Source organism: Giraffa tippelskirchi, chromosome 13 (assembly GCF_054371585.1).
Source record: "Giraffa tippelskirchi isolate mGirTip1 chromosome 13, T2T-mGirTip1v1.2.pri, whole genome shotgun sequence".
Classification (NCBI taxonomy): Eukaryota; Metazoa; Chordata; class Mammalia; order Artiodactyla; family Giraffidae; genus Giraffa; species Giraffa tippelskirchi.
The window spans coordinates 79,747,209-79,773,826 of record NC_137287.1 but is presented as its reverse complement, the minus strand read 5'-3'; the positions used below and the strand labels follow the sequence as shown (position 1 = coordinate 79,773,826).

The window sequence follows — 26,618 nt, the reverse complement described above, 5'->3', positions numbered from 1 at the left end:
CTATGGCCGCTTGGCCTCCAGGAGCTGACCCGCTGGTATCCTTGGGGCTCTGACCCCGAAAGTGCTCTGGGTGCCCTTGCGCCCCATCTCTGCAGCCTCCTTTGGGAACCTGGCCTCCTCCGGCGTCCGGGAGGGTCTGGGAGGCAGAGCCAGGCCCTCCGAGGGGGCGGGACCATAAAGCCGAATGTGGGGACCTGGGGAAGCTGCCCTGAGCTCCATCAGCCCAGGTACACCTGCTCCTTTGTGGACTCGAAACTTCTCTGGAGGCCGTACCCGCTCTAGGCTCTCTCCAATCTCATTTCCCACAAACCTCTAAGCAGGCCAAGCTTTTGGGGCAACAGCTTTCCCTTCTCTTCCTGACGCTGCCAGGCACTCAGTCCTCCCTTGTGCGGCTTGCCCTTCTAGAAACATATTCTCCATTTTTCTCTGAAGGCAACCCTCCAAGCTTTTTATATAAAAACTCTGCTGGAAGAGGTCTGAAAAAAATACCCTACTCTTGCTTGAAAGTCTGATTTTTTGAGACTGCTATTTATCTACCAACTTTATATTGAAAAATCTATTTTGAAACGCAAAACCGAGCAAGGCTTTCTTTTGTTCTGGGTAGCATTTGTCTTCTTTTCCCTGTAAAAAATTATCTTCAGCTTCTTGGCTCAATGGAGGGGAAGGCAGCAGGGTTTTAAAAACAACCGACTAACCAAACAAACAAACATGAAAACCAACTCTGGAACTACTAAGGAGGAAAAAGACATCATATGGCATTTGAAAACACTGCCCACTGTAATCAGCCAAGCTAAACTGTTTCTATTCCCCCAAATATGCTGGACCATGCTGCTTCCACATCTTGCTTGTGTTGCTCCGGTCCCTTCAAACACATCCAGGAATTCAATTTTGACTTCACACTCGCTTTGCTGTTGTCTGGCTTTTCACGTTGGTTGGTGAGAAATTTTTCCTTTGATTCCAGATGTATTAAAAACATGTTAGCAATGAAGCAATGAAAACGACTTCGTACTGATTCTGAACTGACGTGCCACACAATCTCAAAATGAATGAAATAAAAAACATTATGTATGGTCAATAGAAACTCTGTATAACTTGATGCCAGCTCCTGGTGGCTGAAAGTTCTCTGGTTTGCAGGTGTGATTTTGCCCACTAAGGTTTAGACAAAAATTGGCTTGAGCCTCGATAGAGTGAAAAACTCAACACTCTGAGCATTTCCAGGAATTCTTGAGCGGGACATATTCTTCCAAGTGACCTCATGATTCTGGTCATTGCCTGCTTCCTTTAAATGTTCAATTCTTTCCCGCCTCACCTCTGGCACCTTCCCTTCCCTTCTTCCCTTCCTCCCTGTGTGATGGCAGGTATATGATATGTAACACAACTCCTTTTCTCTGGTTTCTGAAAAATGCCACTCATCCAAGACAAATATGAGCAGGAGATATTTGCAGAAGATTCTCGGGCTAGGGCAGCATGAAGAAAACTTCACTCTGTGATACCAACCTCAGCTCTGTCTCCCAGTGTTTCTCCCCATCAAGAACCTCCGACTTCTGGCAAACTCACTCTTGGCATATATCTGGAGAAAAGTCTAACTTGGGAAAAACACTCACTGCAATATTCATAGCAGCACTATTTACAGTAGGCAAGACAAGGAAATAACTCAAGTGCCCATCAACAGATGACTGGTTTAAGAAAATTATATATACATATATTATATTACATGTATATTCCATTATAATAGAATATTACTCAACCATATAAAAGAATGAAATCTTACATTTGCAGCAACATGAATGGGCCTAGAGATTGTCATACTATCTGCAATTAGTCAGCAGAGAAAGGCAAATATTGTATGATATCACTTATATGTGGAATCTAAAAAAAATGATACTAATGAATCTGTACCCAAACAGAAACAAACTCACAGACGCAGAAAACAAACCAAAGAGGAAGGGGGAAGGGGTAAACTAGGAGTATGGGGTTAACAGTTACAAACTATTACTACTATGCATAAATAAGAAACAAGGATTTACTGTATGGTCCAAGGAACTATATTCAACATCGTGTAATAAACTGTGTGGAAAATAATCTGAAAAATATAACTGAATTATGTTGCTGCGCACCTGAAACTAACACAACATATTGGCCTTTTCTCCCTTACCACCTATTTTCCCTTCCCAGACTCTTGCCCATCCCCCATACCACCTCCTGGCCCCCATGAGGCTATCCTTAGAGATTTAAACATTTCTGTATCAATTAGTTTTTATTGCTTCACCACCCATTCCAAAAATGAAAAGAAAGCGTTAGTCACTCCGTCGTGTCCGATTCTTTGTGACCCCAGGGACTATAGCCTGCCAGGCTCCTCTGTCCATGGGATTCTCCAGGCAAGAATATTGGAAGGAGTAGCCATTCCCTTCTCTAGGGGATCTTCCTGATCCAGGGATCAAACTCTGGTCTCCTGCACTGCAGGCAGATTCTTTACCGTCTGAGCCACCAGGAAAATCACCTATTTCAAACAGCCATTTGTTGACCTCATGAATCATGAATTTGCTGGGAAGCAATTAGAACTGGACTTGGCTGGGCACCTCAGGCATCTGCTGACAGGGCAGACTGACTTTGTTTTTAGAGGCTGGGTTCTTGTGTTCCCTGGGGCTTCTGCTGGGTCAAATGGACTGATTTGAATCTGCCATGAGGCAGTCTCTTATCCTCCAGTGGACTAGCCAGGGCTTGTTCACAAAGAGGTTGGACTGGTTTCTATGAAACTGGAGCCCATTATACAGAGTGAAGTAAGCCAGAAAGAAAAACACCAATACAGTATACTAATGCATATATATGGAATTTGAAAGATGGTAACGATAACCCTATATGCGAGACAGAATAAGAGACACAGATGCATAGAACAGTCTTACGGACTCTGAGGGAGAAGGTGAGGGTGGGACGTTCTGGGAGAATAGCACTGAAACATGTATATTATCATATGTGAAACAGAACACCATTCCAGGTTCTATGCATGAGACAAATGCTCAGGGCTGCGGCAATGGGATGACCCAGAGGGATGGGACAGGGAGGGAGGTGGGAGGGGGCTTCAGGATGGGGAACACATGTAAACCCATGGCTGATTCATGTCAATGTATGGCAAAAACCACTACAATATTGTAAAGTAATTAGCCCCCAACTAAAATAAATAAATTTATTGAAAAAAAAAACAAAACAAGCAGAAGCACTCAAGGCTCTTGAACCTTAGGAACAACTGGTCCTCCATCTCTTCAGCGCAAGTGCAATGTCTCTATTGATGGTGTGAGCTACAAGTCACACTGCAGGAGGTGTGCCCATGGCAGGCTGGAGGTGGGTAGGGAATACCAGAGCATTTAGCCAATAATTTACTACAGTTTCTTACTTCCCTGACAGACAGCCATTTAGCTCTCTTTGCCTCACTCTGAACCCATCCAGGACAAATCCTTAGGGCTATCTTTCCACAGTCAATAATCCTTAAATTGCTTTTACAAAAAATTATGCTTTCCTCCCCTCAGAGGAATTTTTTGACCACCTCTTAAAGTTCTGGGTTGTCTCTTTAAAAAAAGAAATTATTTATTTAGTTAGTTAGTTTTGGCTGTGCTGGGGTCTTCACTGCTGCATGGCCTTTTTCTCTAGCTGCAGTGGGCAGGGGTTACTCTCAAGTTGCAGTGCGAGGGCTTCTCATTGTCGTGGCTTTTCTTGTTGTGGAGCACAGGCTCTAGGATGCACAGGCTTCAGCAGCTGTGACATGTGGGCTCAGTAGTTGTAGTTCTCCAGCTCCAGAGCACAGGCTCAATAGCTGTGGTGCTCAGGCTTAGTTGCTGTAAGGCATGTGAGGTCTTCCTGGGTCAGGGATTGAACCCGTGTCTCCTGAATTGGCAGGCAGATTCTTTACCTCTGAGCCATCAAGGAAGCCCCTGGGTTGTCTCTTCCTAAGAACTCATAGAAATAGGGCCAGTGTGTGTGTTGGGGCACGGGTATTAAAAATAAAACTCCCCTGGGTTTATGATATTAATTTCATTTTAAATGTTGTAGTGTCTTTAAGATAAGCCAACAATATAAATACATATTTACAGCTTCTTTATTTTGTTTTATCCAATACAGAATTACACGAGGACATGCATCTTAACACTACATTGTGGTAGTTAGACAGGTTTCTAACTATCCTGCTATTTGCTGTAGAAAATAGGTCACCCACAAACTGTGAAATAGATTTTAAGTCCACTGGAGATAATTACTTGTTACCAAATTCATCAGAAGGCAAAGATCCTTTCTAATTCAATTTTCAATAATGGCAGGGTTCATAAAGAATTAAAAGAGAGTTGAAACTTCTGTGAAAGTAATAATTTTTAAAAGGCTGAACATTCCTAAGGAAAAGGAAAGAAGCTGATGAGAAAAAAATAATCAGTTCTGGGAAAGCAAATTTCAGCAAGTTTAGGGCATTGGCAAAAAAAAAAAAAGACCTGTTAGGAAGAAAGCCCAAGGAGCTGGATGCTCTTTAAACAAACAATTCTGGCAGGTGAACAGACTGCATAGGGCGTGCAGGACAGGGAACAGCTGGCCAAATTGGCAAACCAGAGCTGTGCAGAGTTCTGAAAGGCAAATTAGGGAACTAAGAAACGTTGTCCAGCCAGATCACCAAGGATGAACAAATATGTAGGGACCACATCAAAAGTGGGAAAGATAATACAGGGTAGGGTAGAAATAAAAGACATCAGAAAGTACTTAATCAGCTGCAGTAATAAAAACCAAAGTTATTAGTGACTATGTTACCATTTGCTTAAATAACCATTCTGAACCCCACGAGAAGTGTGCCCTGCGGTTCTTGTGGATGTGAAGTGGTGTGGAGGCACCACTCGGATATTTTTCTCTGTTACCAGCAGGGGCCAGGATATCCGTAGGCAGATCTGGTCAAGTAAGTGACCGGATAAGACACCCCCTCAAAGACAGGTGAAGCTGAGGTGTCCTGTCACCTACGTTGACCAGTCAGGTTACACCAGTGACAACATCATCATAGAGAGGTTGAGTCATGAACTTTATGAGTAATTAGTGCCATCCCGCTAATGCTGACTGCCAAGATACCCTTCAGACCAGAGCTTCTATCAAAGAGAAATCAGTTAATTCAGTATTAAAATTAAAAGTTAAAGTTGGTGGTTGTGCCCATAAGAAACAAACAAAAATATCATTATATTTTCCCAAATGGCTCAGATGGTAAAGAATCTGCCTGCAATGCAGGAGACCCAGGTTTAATCTCTGGACCGGGAAGATCCCCTGGAGAAGGGAATGGCAACCCACTCCAGTATTCTGGCCTGGAGAATTCCATGGACAGAGGAGCCTGGCAGGCTACAGTCCATGGGGTCACAAAGAGTCTGACATAACTGAGCTACTTCCACTTTGCCTTTTTTTTATAATTGTAATGTCATTGTTATCCCATTTTATCTCTGTTCACCCTGTCTTCAGACTAGACCTAGAGGGGGTTGGTATTATTTATTATCCCATTTTATAGAGGAGGAAACTGAGGCACAGATACTAAGGCTATTGGTTTTCAAAGGCATTTGAAATGGCAGAACTTTTTCCTTGGTAAGTTACTAAGACTCACATGTCATAACTTCAGACTTACTCGTCTTTCTCACTTTCCTTGAACATTCTTCTGTTGTGTTTCAACTGAGTTCTAAGCACCCAGTGTGTGTGTGTGTGCGTGCGTGCGCACGCATGCATGTGCATGCACTCAGTCATGTCCAACTCTTTGCAACCCATGAACTGTAGCCTGCCAGGCTCCTCTGTCCATGAAATTTTCCAGGGAAGAATACTGGAGTGGTTACCACTGCCTACTCCACGGGATCTTCCTGACCTACAGATTGAACCCGCTTCTCTTGCATCTCCTGCATTGGCAGGCAAATTCTTTACCACTAGCACCACCTAGGAAGCCCACTGTACATGTATATAATACCACACAAATATAGTTTACATATTATTTTCAAGTACATATTGAACATCCTCAAAAACTGATCATATTCTTCACTCTAAAGCACTACTCAACTAATGCATTAAAATTAGAAGTGCAATTTATAAATACAATCAATAGCTAAAGATAGCCAAGAATCAACATATTCAGAAATTTAAAACCCACTTCTAAATAATTCATGGGTAAAAAATAAGTCATATTAAAAACAACCAAATAGAAATGATTGACAATGTAAGCCCTACATATTAAAAGCTCACCCAGGATTATTTTCTGGGGAAATTCTTTCTAAACAAACTGAAGCTAATCTTCCCCTAATAGCATATTTCCATCCAAAATGTTGACATTGATAGAAAAACTTAGGGAAACATTTTACTTCTTCCATGCTCATTGGGAAGACTGCCCTCTGTTCTTTCTTTCCCTGGGTGTTTCCGTGAAGTCTCAACTAGAGTCCATATGCTGTTCATTTTCTCTTTAGTAAGCATTTTTGTGGCAATTTTACAGAAATAGCCAGTTCAGTAATGGTTAGCCTTTTTGTGCTGCCCCCCAACCCCCCCCCGCCGACACACACAGAGGAATGTTTTCTTTATTCTACCAGGTGATTATCAAACGAGTCTCCTACTCCCTTCTTGGACCACGCTACCAAGAAATTGCCCCAGGTATTGCCAAACTAACCATCTTCTTGTCTACTCATCAATTAGCTTCACAACTCTGCACACTGGTGATTTCTTGCTGGAACATTCTTCATATGTGAATTTAAAAATCTATGGATTTCAGTTATTCTATTGGTGCAAAACCATACAACACATCCCTTCTAGCAGTAACTCAAGTGAACTGTGTGATCAACCTGATGCAAAGAAAGAGGAAGGCAGAAATGATCATTTCAGTGTCTGCCCTGAAGAGAGCGGGTTTGCAGAAGAGTCTCTCACTTGACTTGTTTAATAAGGCTGATAGTAAACTTAACTAAGGAGGATGAATATAATGATTTCAGCTTCCACCTACATTATAAAAATAATACATTCTTGTTATATTTTAAATTGATTTCTTCTCATGGGTATTTAAAAATCCACAAATATTTTTACAGATCATCTGCTACAATAAAGAGCGATTCTGCACATGGTTGCACTAAGGAAAACCCATTTTAGTTTCCTTTGACTTCATCCTAGGATCACAAATGTTGGCACTCATAACCGAACAAAGGATAGACTTCCTTAAGCATGTTTCATGATAATAGCTTTCATTTTATTTTGGTTGGCTAGATGTATATTGCCTCTCCAAGACCTCAATTATATAACCTGGGATTTCCACATTGTTTTTGACAGAAAAGTAGAACAAAAATAAGTTATGCAGACTAAATTTGAAACACATGATATGGAATTGAAAGGACTTAGTGATGAAAAAGTTGTCTGAGTTAGTGGTAATCAAATCTTGAAATAGACTTCTTCTTAAATAAGCAAACAGTTCCAAGTATTTGGCTATGCATCACTGTTTGTTCAAGCTTGAAAAGATTATATTGCTCCATCTCTCAACTATAGTATATTTACAGCTGGACTTTGAAACTGATGCAGTAAACATCAAACTCTTATCCCAATCTTGGGTTATAGCCTCCATTAAGCCTCTGCAAGGCTCTGGCTTCAGTGTCGTAGACAGCAAGCAGGATTTTGCACACTTGAGGAAAAACAGCAAGTTTTGAAAACCACGGACTCTTGCAACAGATGTTCTGCTTTTGTCATTCCAACAGGATTAAACTGCTTTAGTCTTCTAAATGCTACAGAGCTAGGCTTATATTAGACACTTATTTACTACCTATTATTTGATACTTTACAGATTCTTAATCTATTTGGAGGTCATAGACACTTACATGCATCTGATGAAACCCATAGATCTGTATTCTCGAAATTTTGCCTGTCATTTCTAGCCATATTATAGTCCCAGAAATCCACTCAGGGATCCAAGTTAAGAATCTCAATCCTAAGGAATCTGAGAATGAAAACTCTAGGGGGAAAAAAAGAGGATTTTGAGTAGTTTTTCTTTAAATTTTATAATACAAGATCCTCTAATTGAACATTGGATGTGTATAGGGACCATCCATTTTTAGGTAAATTTCTCTAGAAAGATTCATTAAGGATTTAAAAATATATGTAATTGTCAAGGGATTTCAACATTTACAATCTTGTTACCAAAAATCTACATCAGTCTTAGAAAGGAATAGCTAAGTATTAGGTCAGGGTCCAGGTCCAAATGTTTGTTTGGTTTTTTTTTTTTTGGCTTTTTGCTTTTTTATTCTACCAGATAAGAAAGTCCTAACTCACAATTACAGTTCATCAGAACAGGCAGAAAATGTTTTCTGGCTCTGACAAATGGATGTGGATATCTGGATTGAAATTATAGAGAAACTTCCAACTACTTTCAACATTCTGTCAAAGACTAAATCAAGGAATATAACACACTCAAAAGCTGGACTGCTGTATGCTTCGACTTGGGAGTTTGGAGCAAATGGTTTCCATTCTTTCGTTGCGCTGGACTCTGGAAAGCATTCCCACTGTTACAGCATATGTATGTGGTTTTATAATGTGCCCAATATGATGTCATTATTTTTTTTCCTCTAAAGATGGAAGAAAATTGAATATTCGGTGTTTGAGAAGTCATACACACAGTGATAGAGCTGTTTGCACCAGAGTTTGGTTTTTTTAAGACATTCTCTTCTCTCATCCTCAACATTAAAAATTTAGTTATTTTTGGCTCTAAAGTGATAGAATCAGGCATTAACAAAAACTATTAGACTGAAACACATGTTCCTTTAGCAAACCACCAGAAGTCATTGAAATGGTCTTTATTGTCCCAATATTTAATCAAGGATAGAAAGCATATTAATGGCCACTATTGGGGAGTTGGTAATGGACAGGGAGGACTGGCATGCTGCAGTCCATGGGGTCACAAAGAGTTAGACACGACTGGGCGACTAAACTGAACTGAACTGATTGGGCTTCCCAGGTGGCACTAGTGATAAAGAACGTGCCTGCAAATGCAGGAGACATAAGAGACGCGGGTGGGTTCATAAGGGACTGAAGCGACTTAGCATGCATGCATGTATATCACTTAGAACATAAAAATTGTTGCAGGTCAAACAAAAATACAGACTCTGAAAGAAGACAGATGCTTATTTTTCTGCATCACACAAACATCCAAGCTGGTACCAAAGCTCTATCCTGTATGATCGTTGGATGTCTGTGCTCTTTCTCTCTTAGCTTAGTAATCCTCTGCAGTGTTGCCTTGTTCATAACCCAGAAGAACTCACTAGATTGACAATTAGAAAAAAGAAGGACGATGTACAAATCTCAGAGGTTGCATATACGATGAAAGTGAAAGTGTTAATCTCTCAGTCGTGTCTGACTCTGCAACCTATGGACTGACTGTAGCCCACCAGGCTCTTCTGTCCACAGAATTCTCCAGGCAAGAGTCCTGGGTGGGAGCTATTCCCTTCTCCAGGGGATCTTCCCAACCCAGAGATTGAACCGGGGTCTCCTGCATTGCAGGCAGATTCTTTACCATCTATGCCATCAAGAAAATATGCGCACGTATCTCATCCAGGTGAGCACAGTCATATACGGTCACACGTACCAGCAAGAGACACTGGAAAATGCCACCTTTATTCTGCGTGGCCATGTGCCCAGCTAGAATAGTCTAATACCATAAAGGTGGCTCGGTGGTTAAGAATTCTCCTGCCAATGCAGAAGACGCAGTTTCGATCCCTGAGTCAGGAAGATCCTCTGGAGAAAAAAATGGCAACACAGTCCAGTATTCTTGCCTGAAAAATCCCGTGGACAGAGGAATCTGATTGACTACAGTCCACGGGGTCACAAAAGAGTCAGACGTGACTTAGTGACTAAACAAAAACAACAACATAAAAAAGGGAAGACATGGATCTTGACTAAGTTTAGCAGTATCTGCCAGAGCCACCAACTATTTCCTGTGAATCAAGCATTATGGCTTTGACCTTCCATTGTAACCTTTGATTCCCAAGCAACACCTGTCTTTGCACACAAAACCTGTGCTCCAATAAAACTGCTAACTCAGCTTTTTTCCTGGTCTTCATCACAGATCACAATTGTAAACTAAACAAACAAAAAAGATTATTTGTCTATAATAATGGTTTTCAATGATAATTTTTTTTAAATCATTGAGCACTTTATCCTGATACTTTACAGCACATATTAATATTAAACATATACATGCTGCTGCTGCTGCTGCTAAGTTGCTTCAGTCGTGTCCGACTCTTAGCTACCCCATGGACTGCAGCCTACCAGGCTCCTCTGTCCATGAGATTCTCCAGGCAAGAGTACTGGAGTGGGGTGCCACTGCCTTCTCCGAAACATATACATAATTTAATCCAATCGTAAAGTGAAATATCTGCAGATACACATACACACTCAGAGAGTTTTCTTTAGTTCCAACTCAAACTGGTAATGTGTTAGTTCTGGTAACAGGAACTTCAAAAAGGTGAGACTCGTTTCCAGCACCCATGGTCTAGAAAACACATTTGGGGAATGGACTTAGGGATAGGTCTCAGAGTCTTTTTATTGAAAACAGTAGAAATGGACTCTGGCTAGCTTAAACAGGAAAAGAAAAAGAATTTAACATGCTGCTGCTGCTGCTGCTGTTGCTTCAGTCGTGTCCGACTCTGTGCGACCCCATAGATGGCAGCCCACCAGAGTCCCCCATCCCTGGGATTCTCCAGGCAAGAACACTGGAGTGGGTTGCCATTTCCTTCCCCTTAACATGATGGTACCAGGGTTACTCATAGGAAAGAAGAGAAATATCTGTCAGGAAGGACAGAAATTAAGACAGGGCAACCATGGGGATCTGATAGAGAGACCCTCCCAGACACTCCTGCCCTGGTGAAACAGTCATGTTTTCCCTTGGTCGTTGTGCTTGAGATTCCGAGTCCTGGAGAAGAGTCTGGAGTGTGGTGTAGTGGAATGATCTGTGCCCTCCTCCCATTTGTATGTTGAAGTCCTAGTACTTCAGAACGTGATGCCTGTATATGAAGAGGGGGTCTTAAAGGAGGTAATTAAGTTGTAATGGGACTTCCCTGTAGCTCAAATGGTAAAGAATGTGCCTGCAGTGCAGGAGACCAGGGTTCTATCCCTGACTCGGAAAGATCCTCTGGAGAAGGGAATGGCAATCCACTCCAGTATTCTTGCCTGGAGAATCCCATGGACAGAGAAGCCTGGCAGGCCCCAGTTCATGGGGTCGCAAAGAATCAGACACAACTGAGTGACTAACACACACACACACACACAAGTTGTAATGAGGTCATCAGTGTGGCCCTAATCTAAGATGACTAGCGTCATTACAAGAAGAGGACATTTAGACACAGACACCTACAGAAGGAGAATTCCCCGTGAATATGAAGCTGACTGTCTATAAGCCAAGGAGAGAGGCCTCAGAAGAAATCAGCCACACTGACATCTTGATCTTGGACTCGTAGCCTCCAGAACTGTTAAAAAATAAATTTGTATTGTTTAAGCCACTCAGTCTGTGGTGCTTTGTTAGGGCAGCCTGAGCAAACTAATTCATTTGGCTTATCTTTTTCTTAATACTGCATGCAATGAAGCAGAGGCAATCTGCCAAAAGAAGGGGGAAAGATGGGGAGGAATGTCCAAAGTACAAAACATTGTACATTTCTTCCAAATAGTTGAAGTCTCCTCAGTTGGAAGAGATGTTACATTTATTCCACATTACTCCACAGAAGAAAATTTGTGACCTTGGAAGTTCTGAGAAAATACGTAATTACCTAAATGTAATAACAAGCTCCTCAGTAGAATAGAACAGAACCAACTGCTTTGTAACATAATAGAAATTGAAGCAATTATTATTATTATAGGCAACATTTATTGAGTACTACCATGTGCCAAGAGCTGGGTGGGAGACTTTTCCAGGTTATGTTATTTGATAGCAAGAACCTCATGAGCAAATGAATAAGAAAAGGATGCCCTCTCTCACATCTCCTATCCAATAAATCTGCTGATAGTCCTAACTAGTCAATTAGGCAAGACAAAGAAATAAAAGTCATCAAGATCAGAAAGAAATAGGTAAAATTGTTGCTATTTGCTGATGAAATAATCTTATACAGAGAAAATCCCAAAGAGTCAATCAAAAACCTGTTGGCATTAATCAACAACTTCTCTATTAAGTTGCAAGATACAAAATCAACATATAGAAACCTGTTGCTTAGTTGCACTCATGAATGCATACATGAATAATGAAACATCTGAAAAAGAAATTAAAAGAACCATCCCATTAACAGCAGCATCAGAAACAATAAAATACAAATAAATTTAATCCAAGAAGTGAAAGATCTGTACAATGAAAACTGCCAGAATTTGCTGAAAGAAACTGAATAAGATGGATAAGAAGAAATAATATTGTTTAGACGTCCATACTAGTCAAAGCCATCTACAATTCAAAATACTAGAGGCATTTTTCACAGAAATAGAAGAAACAATCCTAAAATTTGCATGGAACTGAATAACCAAAGCAATCATGAGGGGAAAAAATGTTTCCTGATTTCAGATTATACTACAAAGCTGTAGTAGTAAAAACAGTATGATAGTGCTACAAAAATAGACACATGAGCCAATGGAACAAATTAGAAAGCCGAAAATTAAATCTCAGCATACACAAGTAACTAATATTAAACAAAGAAGTCAAGAACACCCAATGGGAAAGGATAGTCTCTTCAGCAAATGGGCTGGGAACACTTGGAGAGTCATAAGCAGAACAATGGAAGTGGACCCCTACCTCAACACTACTAACAAAGATTAACTCAACAGACCTGAGACCGTAAAACTCCTAGAAGACAATGTACACAAAAGTCCTCAGTATTGATCTTGGCAATGATGTTTTGGACATGACACCATGAGCTCAAACAATATCAGCAATAATCAATAAATTGAACAACAGTCAAACTCAAAAGCTCTCACACAGCAAAAGAAGCAAAAAGAATAGGAGAAAAATTTTGCAAGTCATATATCGTATAAGGGGTTAATGTTCAAAATATATAAAGAACTCATATAACTTAATAGCAAAAAAAAAAAGTCTAATTAAAGAATAGGCAGAAGAACTAAACAGACAATTTTCCAAAGAGGACATCAAAATTGTCAACAGGCACATGAAAAGATGCTCGACATCACAAATCAACAGAGAAACTCAAGTTGAACCCACAATGAGATAGCACCTCATACCTGCTATAATGGCCATTATTAAGAAAACAGACACAGATGCTGATGAGGATGGTGAAAAGGGAGCAATTGTACACTCTTGGTGGAAATATAACTTGGTTCAATCACCATGGAAAACAATATGGAGGTGCCTCAAAAAATTAAAAAAGGTATCTACCATATGATCCAGTAATTCCACTACTGAGTATATACCCAAAGGAAATAAAAACAGTATTTTAAAGATATATATGCACTCCCATTTTTACTGCAGCACTATATACAATAGATGAGATATGGAAAGAATCTAACCGCCCATCAGCAGATGAATAAATTTTTAAAAGATCTGACACATATAAACAGTGGAGTTTTATTCAGCCATGAGAGAAGAGTATATTCCTGCCATTTGTGACAACACACGTGGACTTTAAGTACATCATGCTGAGATAAGTCAGACGGACAAAAACCAGTACTGTGTGATTAATCTTATACATGGAATCTAAAAATGTCAAACTCATAAAAATCAGAGAGTAAAATGGCAGTTACCAGGGTATGGGGTGGGGGATAAGATTAATGTCATTTAAGGGTATAAACCTGCAATGAGCAGTAAATAAGCTGCAGAGATCTACATACAGTATAATAAACATATTATATGACAGTATGATATTCTATGTACAGTGTAATAAACATTGTATTATATGACAAAAATATAGTATTATAATCATGTAATGTGATAAATACCACTACAATGATGATCATGTTACATTATATAAAGTAACAAGTTGTACACTTTCAATGTCCACAATGTTATATGTCAAATACATTCAATATAAATGCTAGAAAGATAGAATTTTTAAACAGAAATGGAAATCATTGGTGTAATTTTGTTAAATACTAGAGAACAGGAAGGAGGGCCTTGGCACCTGCTTTCTATTATCCATCATCTATCTAAATACGACTGTTAATCCCTGTGAAATATGGATATATTATAAAGCAGTCAAGGAAATTTGAAGAAAAAAAATGTTACAATGAGTATATTTCAAAGCACACAGTTAAACCATATCATAGTATATCAGTGAAGTCACTGAAACTATCAGTGATACACTTCATGGCAAATAGATGGGGAAAAAGTGGAAACAGTGACAGATTCTATTTTCTTGGGCTCCAAAGTCACCATGGATGGCGACTGCAGCCATGAAATTTAAAAGACTCTTGCTCCTTGGAAGAAAAAGCCATGACAAACCCAGAGAGCATATTAAAAAAGCAGAGACATCACTTTGTTGACAAAAGGTTTGTATAGTCAAAGCTACAATTTTTCCAGTAGTCATGTATGGATTTGAGAGTTGGACTGCGAAGAAAGCTGAGCGCCGAAGAATTGATGCTTTCAAATTGCAATGCTGGAGAAGACTCTTGAGAGTCCCTTGGACTTCAAGGAGATCCAACCAGTCAATCCTTACAGGAAATCAACCCGAAATATTCATTGGAAGGACTGATGCTGAAGTTAAAGCTCCAATAGTTTGGCCACCTGATGCAAAGAGCCAACTCACTGGAAAAGACCTGTTGGTGGGAAAGATTGAAGCAAAAGGAGAAGCAGGAGCGGTAGAGGATGAGATGGTTAGATAGCATCACTAACTCAATGGACATGAATTTGAGCAAACTCTGGGAGATAGTAAAGGACAGGAAAGCCTGGCGTGCTGCAGTCCATGGGGTTGCAAAGAGTCAGACATGACTTAGTCTGTCTGACATGACTGAACAACAACAACAAAACAACTACTTAGTAGTCAACTGCTAAGAAATACATGAATTAGGTTCAAGATACTATGTTAAATCTCTCAATAATTTAGCAATCAAGTTTGAGTTGCTATTCTATCAAATTTCATATTACTTGTTTACCTGACTTTAAGTAATAAAGCAGATGCTTGGCAGATATTATTTCAAAAAAGAGCTTGGCATCTTCCTAATAGCTTAGACCACAGTTCATTTGGTCTTCTCAACTTCAGTTAGGTATTTCTTTAAATGATTCCATTTATATACAAATCCAAACAAATGTGGTTCTTAGACCTTTTATCATCCCCAGATCTGGCATAGCTCTTTATCTGAATAAACAGATAAAGTTTTTTTAAACTTTGCAAAAATACTTAGAACTTACTGTATGATATTTAGTGAAATTATCACATTATTTTGAAGATTTGGAATATAAAAGATGTTTCTCTGAATATGTTAAAATTGATTTATCTTTGGATCAGATTAATTACAGAAATAAAGGAACAATTGATTACTAACTACCTCCACCTAGGACGCAGAAGAATAGAAACTTGTGGTTGACTTTTAAAATCTGGCATAGTTACGATAATAAGAAATTACAACATATGCATGGTTTTTTAATATTTAGCTATCATTTTTTCCACATTAAAGAGTACTTTTCCATAAATGTGTTACATACATGTGGTATTGGAACATCAGTATACTTTTTTAGACAAGAACATTTTTGTACTTGAAGGAAACTTAGATGTCGCCTTATGTAGCCCCTCAATTTATAGGGCTGGAAAGTAATCCTCAAACAAGTTGAAGTGATTTGCCTAAAATCATGCAGCAATTTAACCATCATCATGATAATATCTAATACTTATGTAGCCTACAAAGCATTTTACATTCACTGCATCCACTAATTTTAATAATAACTCTGTTAAAGTATGCAGTACAGTTTTCATCATCTTTATTTTTTAGATGAGTAAACCAAGGCACAGAGATATTAAGTAATTTATCCAATGTCACCAAACTGTAAAGGGAGTGAACAGTTCCATTTTATACCTCTGTTTCCTTACAGCATCAAAGTAGCCCAGTTGGCAAGTTACAATCACAGTGACAAACCACCACTCACCCACTACAATTAGGATTTCTAAACCCAGAAGATTGTGCCACGTGTTGATGAGGCTGGGGGTGGGAATTGGAGTCATACTTTGCTGGTGGGATGTAATACAGGACAGACACGTTGGATAGCAGTTTGGCAGTTTCTTTAAAAGTTAAGCAGACACTAACCTGTGACCGACCCTTTCCATCCCTAGGTGCTCACCCAAAAGAAGAGAAAGCACATGTCTTACAAAGGCTTTGTAGTACGGATGCTCACAGCAATGGTTTTGGAAAAGCCCTGAACTGGAAACACAACATAGAAGACTCTCAAAATAACTATGCAGATTCAAAGAAAAGCCAGACAAAAATGAGTAGATGATTCATAGTTTTATGTATTTGAAACATAAAATTCAAACTAGTCTTTAGTGACAAAAAGCTAATGGGGTAACGGGGCCGCGGGGTGGGGAGAGCAGGCAGGATCTGGGAAGCGTACGAAGGGCCAAAAGAAAACTCATGGGTGATGGAAAGGTTCATCACTGTCGGTGGTGATGCTTCCACCAGTGCACACGTGACAAAATTTTTCAAATTGCACACTTTAAAATATGCAATTTATTGATATTGTTGTTCAGTCCCTAAGTCATGTCTGACTCTGCAACCAGCACTCCAGGCTCGCCTGTCCTTCACCATCTCCCAGAGTTTGCTCAAATTCGAGTCCACTGAGTTGGTGATGCTAACCATCTCATCCTCTGCTGCCCCCTTCTCCTCCTGCCCTCAATCTTTCCCAGCATCAGAGTCTTTTCCAATAAGTCGGCTCTTCACATCAGGTGGCCAAAGTATTGGAGCTTCAGCTTCATCATCAGCCCTTCCAATAAGTATTCAGGGTTGATTTCCTTTAGGATTGACTGGTTTGATCTTTCAGTATATATGTGTACCTTGATAAAGTTGCTAAAAAGAGGCCTGAATGAAGTGAAAATTCTGAAAAATCTACTTAATTATACTCAAACTTGCTAGTTCACACTGATACCAAAAAATGTCTTTCAACTTTTTTGGTTGAAATAAATAATTTAAAAGTACACATATAAAAAGCAATAATAACAGCAACAACAGTAATAATAGCATTGTTACACCTTTATGCCTCTTAAGGCAATAGCAATTATTTCTATGGTCTTTCTAACCCCCCCAAAGCACTATAAATTCTAATGATGAGAAGTTAATTGATGTGTGTTTTGTTGATTTGTTTTGTTTCAGTAAAAGCAAGGATTCAATCAGAGAGGCACACTTAACCCATGCTGGTGGGAATATAAATTAAAATAATCTTTGTGGGACACAATTTGGCATAGATGTTCCAAGGATCTAAAAAACTATCCTAGTTTTTGGTCAGATAATCACACATTTGGCAGTTCAGCCAAAAAAAAAAAAAAAAGATCTCAAAACAGAAAGATTTTTGCAAAGATTGCTCCTCCAAGTATTATTTATAATAGCCAAAAATGGAAAAAAATGTAAGGTCCAAAAATAGGGGGAGTTCTTAAACAAATCATGCTACAATTCGCTCAGTGGACTATTATCTAGCAATTAAATAAATAATTTGTAATCTTTTTGGAGAAGACTCTCCCAGAAAAAGCAAAGCCAACTTGCAAAGTGCCCTTCCCCTTAAAAACGAATGAAATGAGCACAAATAGGTAAAAGCAGAAGGAAAAAGCCAGCACTCAGAAGGCCAACTTCTTATAATAATACTTGAAAAGTGGCAGTCGGAGCAAGAGAGAGACAATAAATTATGTCATTTGGATGAACTCCTGGCTCTCCATTCCCAGACAGCGGGGAAGTGAAGAAGAAGGAATCCCAAACATGCTTATGGTCCCTACTTAGTCTGGGTAGTGGCTCACTGGGAGAGAGGGGAAGCAGTGTGGACAAGAACAGAAGCAGCTCTTGCAGAAGGACGAGCCCTTTGTCATCATCTCACCACTGATGGCGAAAGTGTTTGACTCTCTGTTCTTGACTTTCTTGACAAGGAAAAGACGCGGCAGACCCTGGGGAACAGTCAACATGAGGCGCAGACAGCAGTAAACGAGGATTTACACAGACAGAAAGCAAAGGAGAAGGGGAAAAAAAGAAAGTCCACTTGCTGGAATAGGAAGATGGAGTGGAGAGACCCAGGGGAACATCTCATGGCACCATCTAAGAATGCCTGGACCAAAATCCTTAGGGTTTTCCCCCTCGTAAGACCCCTGAGACATCCCAGCACTATTTGAAAAAGGTAAAATGTGGAAACAGTCCAAATGCCCATTAACTGATGATAAATAAACAAAACGTGCTGAAGTCATGGGCTTCCCAGGTGGCTCAGTGGTAAAGAATTCTCCTGCCAATGCAGGAGATGCAGGAGATGTGGGCTTGATCCCTGGGTTGGGAAGAATCCCTAGAGTAGGAAATGGCAACCCACTCTAGCATTCTTGTCTGGGAAATGCCATGGACAGAGGAGCATGGCAGGCTACAGTTCGTGGGGTCAAAAAGAGTTGGACAAAAAGCCATAGGACAGAATATTATTTGGAAACAAAAAGAGATGAAGTACATCTACATGCTACAAACATGGATAAATACAATGTGGTCTATATATACAATGAAATATTACTCAGCCTTAAAGTGAAGGAAATCCTACCACATGTGACAATATGCATGAATGTTGAGGACATTATGCCCAGTTAAATAAACCAGTCACAAAAGGACAAATGCTACATGATTCCACTTACATGAAGCATCTACAATAGTGGAATCCATAAAAGCAAATAATAGAACAGGAGGTGCCAGGCATTGGGCTGGAAGTGGGGGGAGATGGTGAAGAGTGTGTATAAATTTTAAAAATAAGGTTTTTAGAACCATGGAAATTGTGATTAAAAAAATAATACAACCATTACAAAACAAGCCATTATAGTACAAGAGACTTCTGGTATAAGGCTAAATTTAAAGAAACAAAATACATATATTATGATTACAAATCGTTGTTTCATTGGATTACAAGAAAATTCCTAAGGCTGAAAAAACTCATTGTTTTGAGGTGATTGGGTAACGGATATTTTTTCCTTCCTTTTATGTTTTTGCATTTTCCAGGTTTTCTATAATAATATGCTCAGTCTAGATATGCTGAAGAATTTCTTAGGACAAAAAGCAATTGGAGTTAAAAGGAAACCAGAGATGAGTGTCCATAACCCCAAGCACATGTAGGTAAGGACTGATAGATAGCAAGATACCATTGTTCCATCAAGAACACCTTCAATTTAAAGGTTAGAGTGAGCTACGGGCTTGTAGACAGTTATGCACTTAAAACTTTACAACAGTTCTAAGCTAGGACCCCACAGAAACTGTGGCATTTTCACCTGAAAAAAAGCCTGAAAAACTGTTCTCTAAATAAAGCAAAGGGACTATAACTGTGAGGTCCTTATGGAACTAGAGGCTAAATTCGGTTATTAAAAAAGAAAAGCAGTGAAAGAAGCTCCACACATACATAAGACATAGCTATCCAGTCTCAGTGTTAATTTCAGATTTATGCCTAGTACGTCACATTTTATCAAATATCTCACAGTTATTATAATGATTTTTCATCTAATTTTAGATCAGAGAAAAAGTCTAATTCAATTAACAAAAAATTAGGCGTATGTTTTGAAGCATTTGAGAGTATTTTGATATTTCACTTAAATGTTTTAAAGTTGTCAAAATATGTGTTTATATCCATTTTGCTCATATCAGTCTGTTTCAAACATCTTAGAAGCCCAATGTGATGGGTTTTTTAAAAATTTTATTTATTTCTTATTTATTTTTGGCTGTGCTGGTTGTTCGTCACTGCGTGGGCTTTCTCCAGTTGCAGTGAGCGGGGGCTGCTCTCTAGCTGTGGTGTGTGGGCTTCTCATTTCGGTGGCTTCTCTAGTTGTAGAGCACAGGCTCTAGGATACACGGGCTTCAGTAGTTGGGGCGCCCTGGGCTCTAAATTACAGGCTCAATAGTCGCAGCACATGGGCTTAGCTGCTCCGAGGCAGGTGGGATCTTCCCACATCAGGGATTGAACTGGTGTCTCCTGCATTGGCAGGTGGATTCTTTATCACTGAGCCACCAGGGAAGCCTTGTGACATGGTTTTTAATGAAAGTCTATTGCAAAAACTACAGAGAAGATGGTTGGTACCTCACTCCTTCCGAAACTCCGCAGCCACCCCCCTTGTCTGTGTCTGTTCCCAGGATGTGAAGAACTGAATTAGCACTCAGAGAAAAGAGTGAGGGGGGTGGGGGATGCAAAAGAGGCAGTGATATATGCATCTACAGTCATGGAAAGAGCATTCAATCCATTAATCAATAGTGAACGTATCCATGGGGGGGTCTCGATTTTGTCCAAAAAAAAAATCCTTGATTTTGTCAATGCCAGTTTGAGAGTCTGAAATGTTGTTTTCCTGAGGATGTTGCAGAATGAAGCCTCTCCTTGCTCTCTGCTCCCAAGGCCATCACTGACAAAAAGCCAAGACTGGGGACTTGAGGGGAGAAACTCCAAACTTCAGAGGGACCTTCCCAGGATGGTGAGTGAGGTCACGAAGGGAGATTTTGTAAGGAGCTTCCCTTCCCTCATAGCTCAGTTGGTAAATAATCCTCCTGTAATTCAGGAGACCCTGGTTCGATTCCTGCGTCAGGAAGATCCACTGGAGAAGGGAAAGGCTACCCACTCCAGTATTCTGGCCTGGAGAATTCCATGGACTGTATAGTCCATGGGGTCGCAAAGTGTTGGACATGACTGAGCGACATTCACTTAACTTCCCCAGCCTGAACCAATGTGCTTTTGCTCCTGAAAGAGACCCCCAATCCATGCAGTGACTGTCCTTCTGATTCAAAACTGTTTCCAGGGCAACTGTGTCCCTGAGTGTCCTACGAAAGAGGGAAATCCTTTGCCCAAGAGATGATCGATAAACTGAGAAATGGGCGGGTCTTCCCCGGGCTGTCCAGTGGTTAAGACTTCGCCTTCCAATGCAGAGGATGCACGTTCCATCCCTAGTTGGGGATCTAAGGTCCCACATGCCCTAGAGCCAAAAAAAAAAAAAAAACCCCAAACTTAAAACAGAAACAATATTGTAACGAACTCAATAAAGACTTCACAAACTGTCCGCATCAAAAAAATCTTTTTTTAAAAAAAAAAGTAGGCATTTTTTGAGATGTTTCGGAAAGAAAGAAGGAGTTTCAAAAGTGAAGGAAACTGGGCGTCCGTGGCCGGAGGAGAGGATTTAACCTCCTCCTTTTCTTATGAGTCTTCCCTTTCCTTCCTTTCACCACTGAGCACTCCCCCAGCATTCCCTGAGGATGCGATGCTTATAAACAACACATTCTTGTTATCAACTTGCCTCCCCGTGTAGTCACCACAGGTCCTTCAAGACAGACAGGGCGGAGCTGGGCTGCTGACACATCCGAGGCGTTTAGGGTCTCTCCTCACCCAGGGAGGCAATGATTTAAGGAAGCAAAGACTCTCATCACCACCTGACTGTCGACAGGGTTCCAAATGGACAGTTTGTGAAAAACGATCCCAAGGAGCTTATGAGTTTCTTCCACATTTAAAAGAATCTGTTAACACCAAGCCACAGGAAAAAATAATCCTCTAAATGGGTTTCTCCCCCACCTTCATGATGCGATTCACATCTGAAACTACTCAAATTATGCTCCAACGAGGAAAAACTTAAACAAGAAAAGCTCTCTTGAATGTTAAAAGAACCTGCTTGTTTGGGAATCTGCCCTTTGATCTCCAGAATGCCCCTCCGTCCGGGCCTCACTCCCCACGGCCCCAGTCCAGCTCTTCTCAGGCTGCACGCTTTGATGTTGGCGTCAGACGGGTGGACAGTCACAGGTTTTGAAGTATTTTGAAAGCATTGCTTAACTGCTAACAGTAGAGACACATGAGACACAATCCTCTGATGGTGAAAATATCCCCCAGGGTTTGGATAACTCTAGGTCTGCTCCAGGCTTCATCATCTGAATTTGGCAGTTTATCTTTGTCCTTTCTGTCTTTCCTTTTGGAAAACTTTTTTTTTTTCCTTTCCTTTGATCTCTGTATGATCTTATGTCAAATTTTAATTTAATAGTCACCCAAACCAAAGAGAAGCTACTTGAAACTAATAAAAAGAGGCAGTGAGGTGTGTAGTAGAAAAATATTCATGATGAAGATCAGGCAGGCCCTAGTCAGACCCTGTGGCCTCTTTGAGTGCCCTCAGTTTCCTCATCCATGAGATGGGGTTAATCAGGACTCTTCAAGGGTTTTTAAGACTTGACTAATATATGGAGGCCTTTTGAAAAACAGAACCCTATGCTCTGCGATGACCTAGAGGGCTGGGATGGGGTAGGAGGTGGGAGGGAGCTTCAAGAAGGAGGGGACATATGTATTTGTTGTTTAGTCACTAAGTCATGTCTGACTCTTTGTGACCCCATAGACGGTAGCTGACCAGGCTTCTCTGTCCATGGGATTTCCCAGGCAAGAATTCTGGAGTGCATTGCTTTTTTTTCTCCAGGGGATCTTCCTGACCCAGGGATCAAACCTGTGGGTTCATCTCCTGCACTGCAGGCGGATTCTTTACCGCTGAGCCACCAGGGAAGCCCAGACATATGTATACTTATGGCTGATTCATGCTGTTGTATAGCAGAAACTAGCACAACGTTGTAAAGCAATTATCCTTCAACTAAAAATTAAAAAAAATTAAAAATCAAAAAAAATAAGAGGAAAAAAATAAGAACCCTAGTGTTGACTCAAAATGTTTTCTAATGTAATGTTGCTGATGTGTAAATAGAAAACTAGGTATGATTTTTTTTATACTTCTGCTTATGCCGATTGTGTTAGTCAACAACCACTGAAATAGTGCAGCAGAGCTGACAACCTCTAAATCTCAGCAACTTACACATTAATTTTTTGTTTTTTCAGTTCACAGCAGGGTTTGGCTCATTTTAGCTGGACTGGATAAGGATTAGTGCTAGGTTACAAGTAGGTTCTGGAGATGGCAATGGCAACCCACTCCAGTACTCTTGCCTGGAAAATCCCATGGACGGAGGAGCCTGGTAGGCTGCAGTCCATGGGGTCGCTAAGAGTCGGACACGACTGAGCAACTTCACTTTCACTTTTACGTTCATGCACTGGAGAAGGAAATGGCAACCTACTCCAGTATTCTTGCCTGGAGAATCCCAGGGACGGGGGAGCCTGGTGGGCTGCCGTCTATGGGGTCGCACAGAGTCGGACACGACTGAAGCGACTTAGCAGCAGCAGCAGCAGCACAAGTAGGTTCATTCTGCTCCCCACAACCACATGCGAATTCACTCTGATACCAGAGGCGACACAGGGCATGGATTTTAGGGTTTGTTTCGTTGGTTTGGTTTTCAGTGTTTCCTTACAAACTGAGCTGTCAGGGAAGCCTTCTGATGTATCACAGGATGGCAAAGACCAAACCAAGTCATGCATACATTTTTAAAGCCTTATCTTGTGTCACATTCATTAATATCTCATCCAAGTTCAGCCTCGAGTGAAACACACTCTGCGTGTTCTGTATTGGAGGGGCTGTGTAGTCCCACAATGAAAAACATGGAAGTGTGAGTCTACAGAGCAGAAGTCAAGAACAATTCACCATTCTCCCCCACAGCAACTATTCACTTTGTATTCTTATGCAAAGTACTCTCCCCACCCCTCAAAACACACTGTAGCCTCATCCCATGATCTTGGAATCAGGCTCAGAACCTGTGCTCTCCCCAGGGCCAGATCAGATCAGAACCTGTGCTCTCCCCAGGGCCAGATGAGGCTCTTCTTAATTCAGGTATCCATCGAGAGCACTTAGCCGCTTTTCTCAAAGTCCTTTTGTCCAGGTAAAAGTATGTACTGTCAGACATGGCCCTAAAGTTTCTCTTACTGGGGTTATACCTGGATTTTGTTGTTTCCCTGAAGCTATTTTAGTAGGTCTTTCGAATACAAGGCATTTTTCAATTTTATCTTTTACTGATTGGAAACAAAACGATTTTATTTATCACCTCTACAGCTGCTGGAATTTCTAGCCTCCCACATTCCCTTTTAGCTTTGCCTACAAACTGGCCAATTCTTTTCTGAGCGCATCACTTTCTTGTACCTTTCCAAACGCAGTGAATTGCAGCCTGTCCATATACTCCACATTCTGATTCAGAACCTCCCTGTCCAATGCTTTAAGTTCATTAGGTACTTTTTTTGTTTTTTGGCCTTTGGGTTATTGAAAGTGACAGTTTTGCTAATTTTCACTGACAAGTAATATAGGCTGCTTTTTTCCCAGACTCCTATAACATTCTGCCTTCTCTGGTAGAAGGTACTGCAAAGTCACAGGACACAAGCTTGTCTGTATCATAATCTAATAAAGACTGAAAAATTGGGAAGAAAAATCTAACTTACCACACCAATGTAAATCAACACAAATTTGTAAATTCGTTACAAAACTCATAAAAATAACAAAACTCAAAGAAACAACAGTAACAGATGATATTGTCCTGTTTGTACCAAATTATTAACCTGACACTGCCCTGATGATGTCCTTTAGAAGATGACTCTACTGCCACACGCCGGGGGACTCTCCTAGCCCTCTTTTGAATCTAAACTCCTGCAAAGCCACCATTTATTTCACAAAATATGAAGTCTTTTGGCCTCTGCTTGGCACACATGTGTCATTTATTAGGTCTGACTTTGTGCCTTTCTCATTGGTCTCCCTCAGTTAAAGCAGCACACTGAGATACTGTGTGACTCTTCGGTTATGAGTGTTTGATTATGAAATCAGTTCTCCTGACGATCCAGAATATGCTCTTGGGTTTTGTATTAGTCTCATCTGTTGACAGTGATGTTATCTCTAGGAATGCAAAAGGCTCTCACCAGGGCCCACATTACCTGGGGTGCGGCCCCGCAGACCTTGACCAATGAGAGCCAATGCCATGGCTGGACCAGCCCTTGTCATACTTATTATGAATGCAAGATGCACCTCAGCCATAAGCATGAGGGGACTGGAATAACAAGGATTACTGCTCACAGGTTCTGGTGGGCCATGGTACCCAGGTACCACACAGCAAGTTCACAAGTGGAGAGAGAGAGAGTGTGGACCTGGGGCTCTGCCTTTACTGGAGTCTGAGGGTGGGTGCCTAGGGTTTTATGGGTTTACTCTTTATTGGTAAATTTTAAAATAAGGTGGGAATTAGGGTGCAGGAAGGAAAAAGTGGAATCGCTCCAGCAGTCAGCTGTCAAGATTACCCTAGACTTTCTAAAAGGGGAACTTCACGGGTAAGGAGGTCAGTCTAGTCCTTATCAAGTTGTTCAGTTACTAACTGTCGTCACACAGCTGGTGATCTATTTATAGGAGATGACATCTTTGAAACGGATGCTTCTGCAATCAAAAGCTCAATATCAGGCACTTCCATTGAAAAAAACTTATCTTCAGGCATTTATACTACTTCATGTTAAGCATTTTAATACTATCTTTTGTTGCAAACACACAAGCCTTTTAGAATCTTACCACTCGTGGACTAACAAGAATACGATCTGTAGATCCCCAAGCTGAGAACATTGATCCGAAGGGTTAACGGGGGTTTTAGATGGCTCGACATTGTTTAAAGAGCTTAACACAACACTTGAGTAAGTGCTCTATAACTTTTAGTTCCCATCCGTTCCCTTTGCACTTTATAGATTAGAGTTTCGTAGTCCACTGTGAGCATTAATTTGTTCAGTTCGAAACATCTGTATAAATCCAGCTTTGTGAATATTTTTAAACTGAGAAATTTTTCCATCTGTTTTGGAGTTATAGCAGTCCACATTATCCTCACTAGAGCTCTTAATGATATATGTGTGATGGAAACAAGACATTTGAATGCGCTAGTGTTCACCGCCTGCCTGTTCTGTTGGGGCAGATTCTATCCTTCCTTCACCATCTTGGCATCCTTTCCTTGCCACTCCAGTTCTTGGCATTTTTGTGATGCGTAATTAGGAGACAGGGGAGATGCATGAAGAAAAGGGAAAGGATTTTTGCTTTCTGGGTCAGCCATGGGTTCCTTCTTGAGGAGAGTCCAGGTAATGAGCAAAGCAGAAATGAACTATAAAAAGAAACTCAACTCTAAATTGATCTAAATAAGAAGGAGCTTTGATTTGAGGGCAGGAGATAGAAGACAGAAACCATAAACAGTGGATGTTAGGAAAACTGGGGGAGCTCGAGAGACTCTGGAACAAATATGGAGAAGCATGGAAGAGAGATAATATTTTAAAAATAATTGTTGTGGGTTATAACATAGATCTCCTTAACATTTCTGCAGAAATGCATATAAAATATTGAAATTCCTTTTAAGTTACTTTGGGCCACTGGAATATATATTTATTCAGATGGAACACCATGTTAAAACTGATTCATCTGAAGCCACTCCCTCAACATACACACACACACACACACACACACACACACACACACATGCACACACTTTATACTTTGATCATATGCAATATTTCCGAAGTAAACAGCCAGCATCAAGATTATATATTGATTACTCTTTAAAACTCTGAAAAATCACTAAAGTGCATTTTCCAGAGTGTC

The 26,618-nt window shown here is 40.4% G+C and overlaps 1 protein-coding gene across 2 annotated transcripts in view; it reads left to right on the top strand.

Moving 5' to 3' along the window:
- ODAD2 (outer dynein arm docking complex subunit 2) overlaps positions 1-26,618 on the top strand; it is a 205,819-nt gene that overhangs the window by 177,029 nt on the left and 2,172 nt on the right. Inside the window, exon 20 of one of the 2 annotated variants that reach the window (XM_081560887.1) lies at positions 19,144-19,257. In XM_081560887.1, the coding sequence (XP_081417013.1) occupies positions 19,144-19,257 (114 nt within the window). Of the gene's footprint in view, positions 1-16,256; positions 17,253-19,143; positions 19,258-26,618 lie in introns of those variants that run through there. The other variant, XM_081560888.1, reaches the window with a different exon arrangement.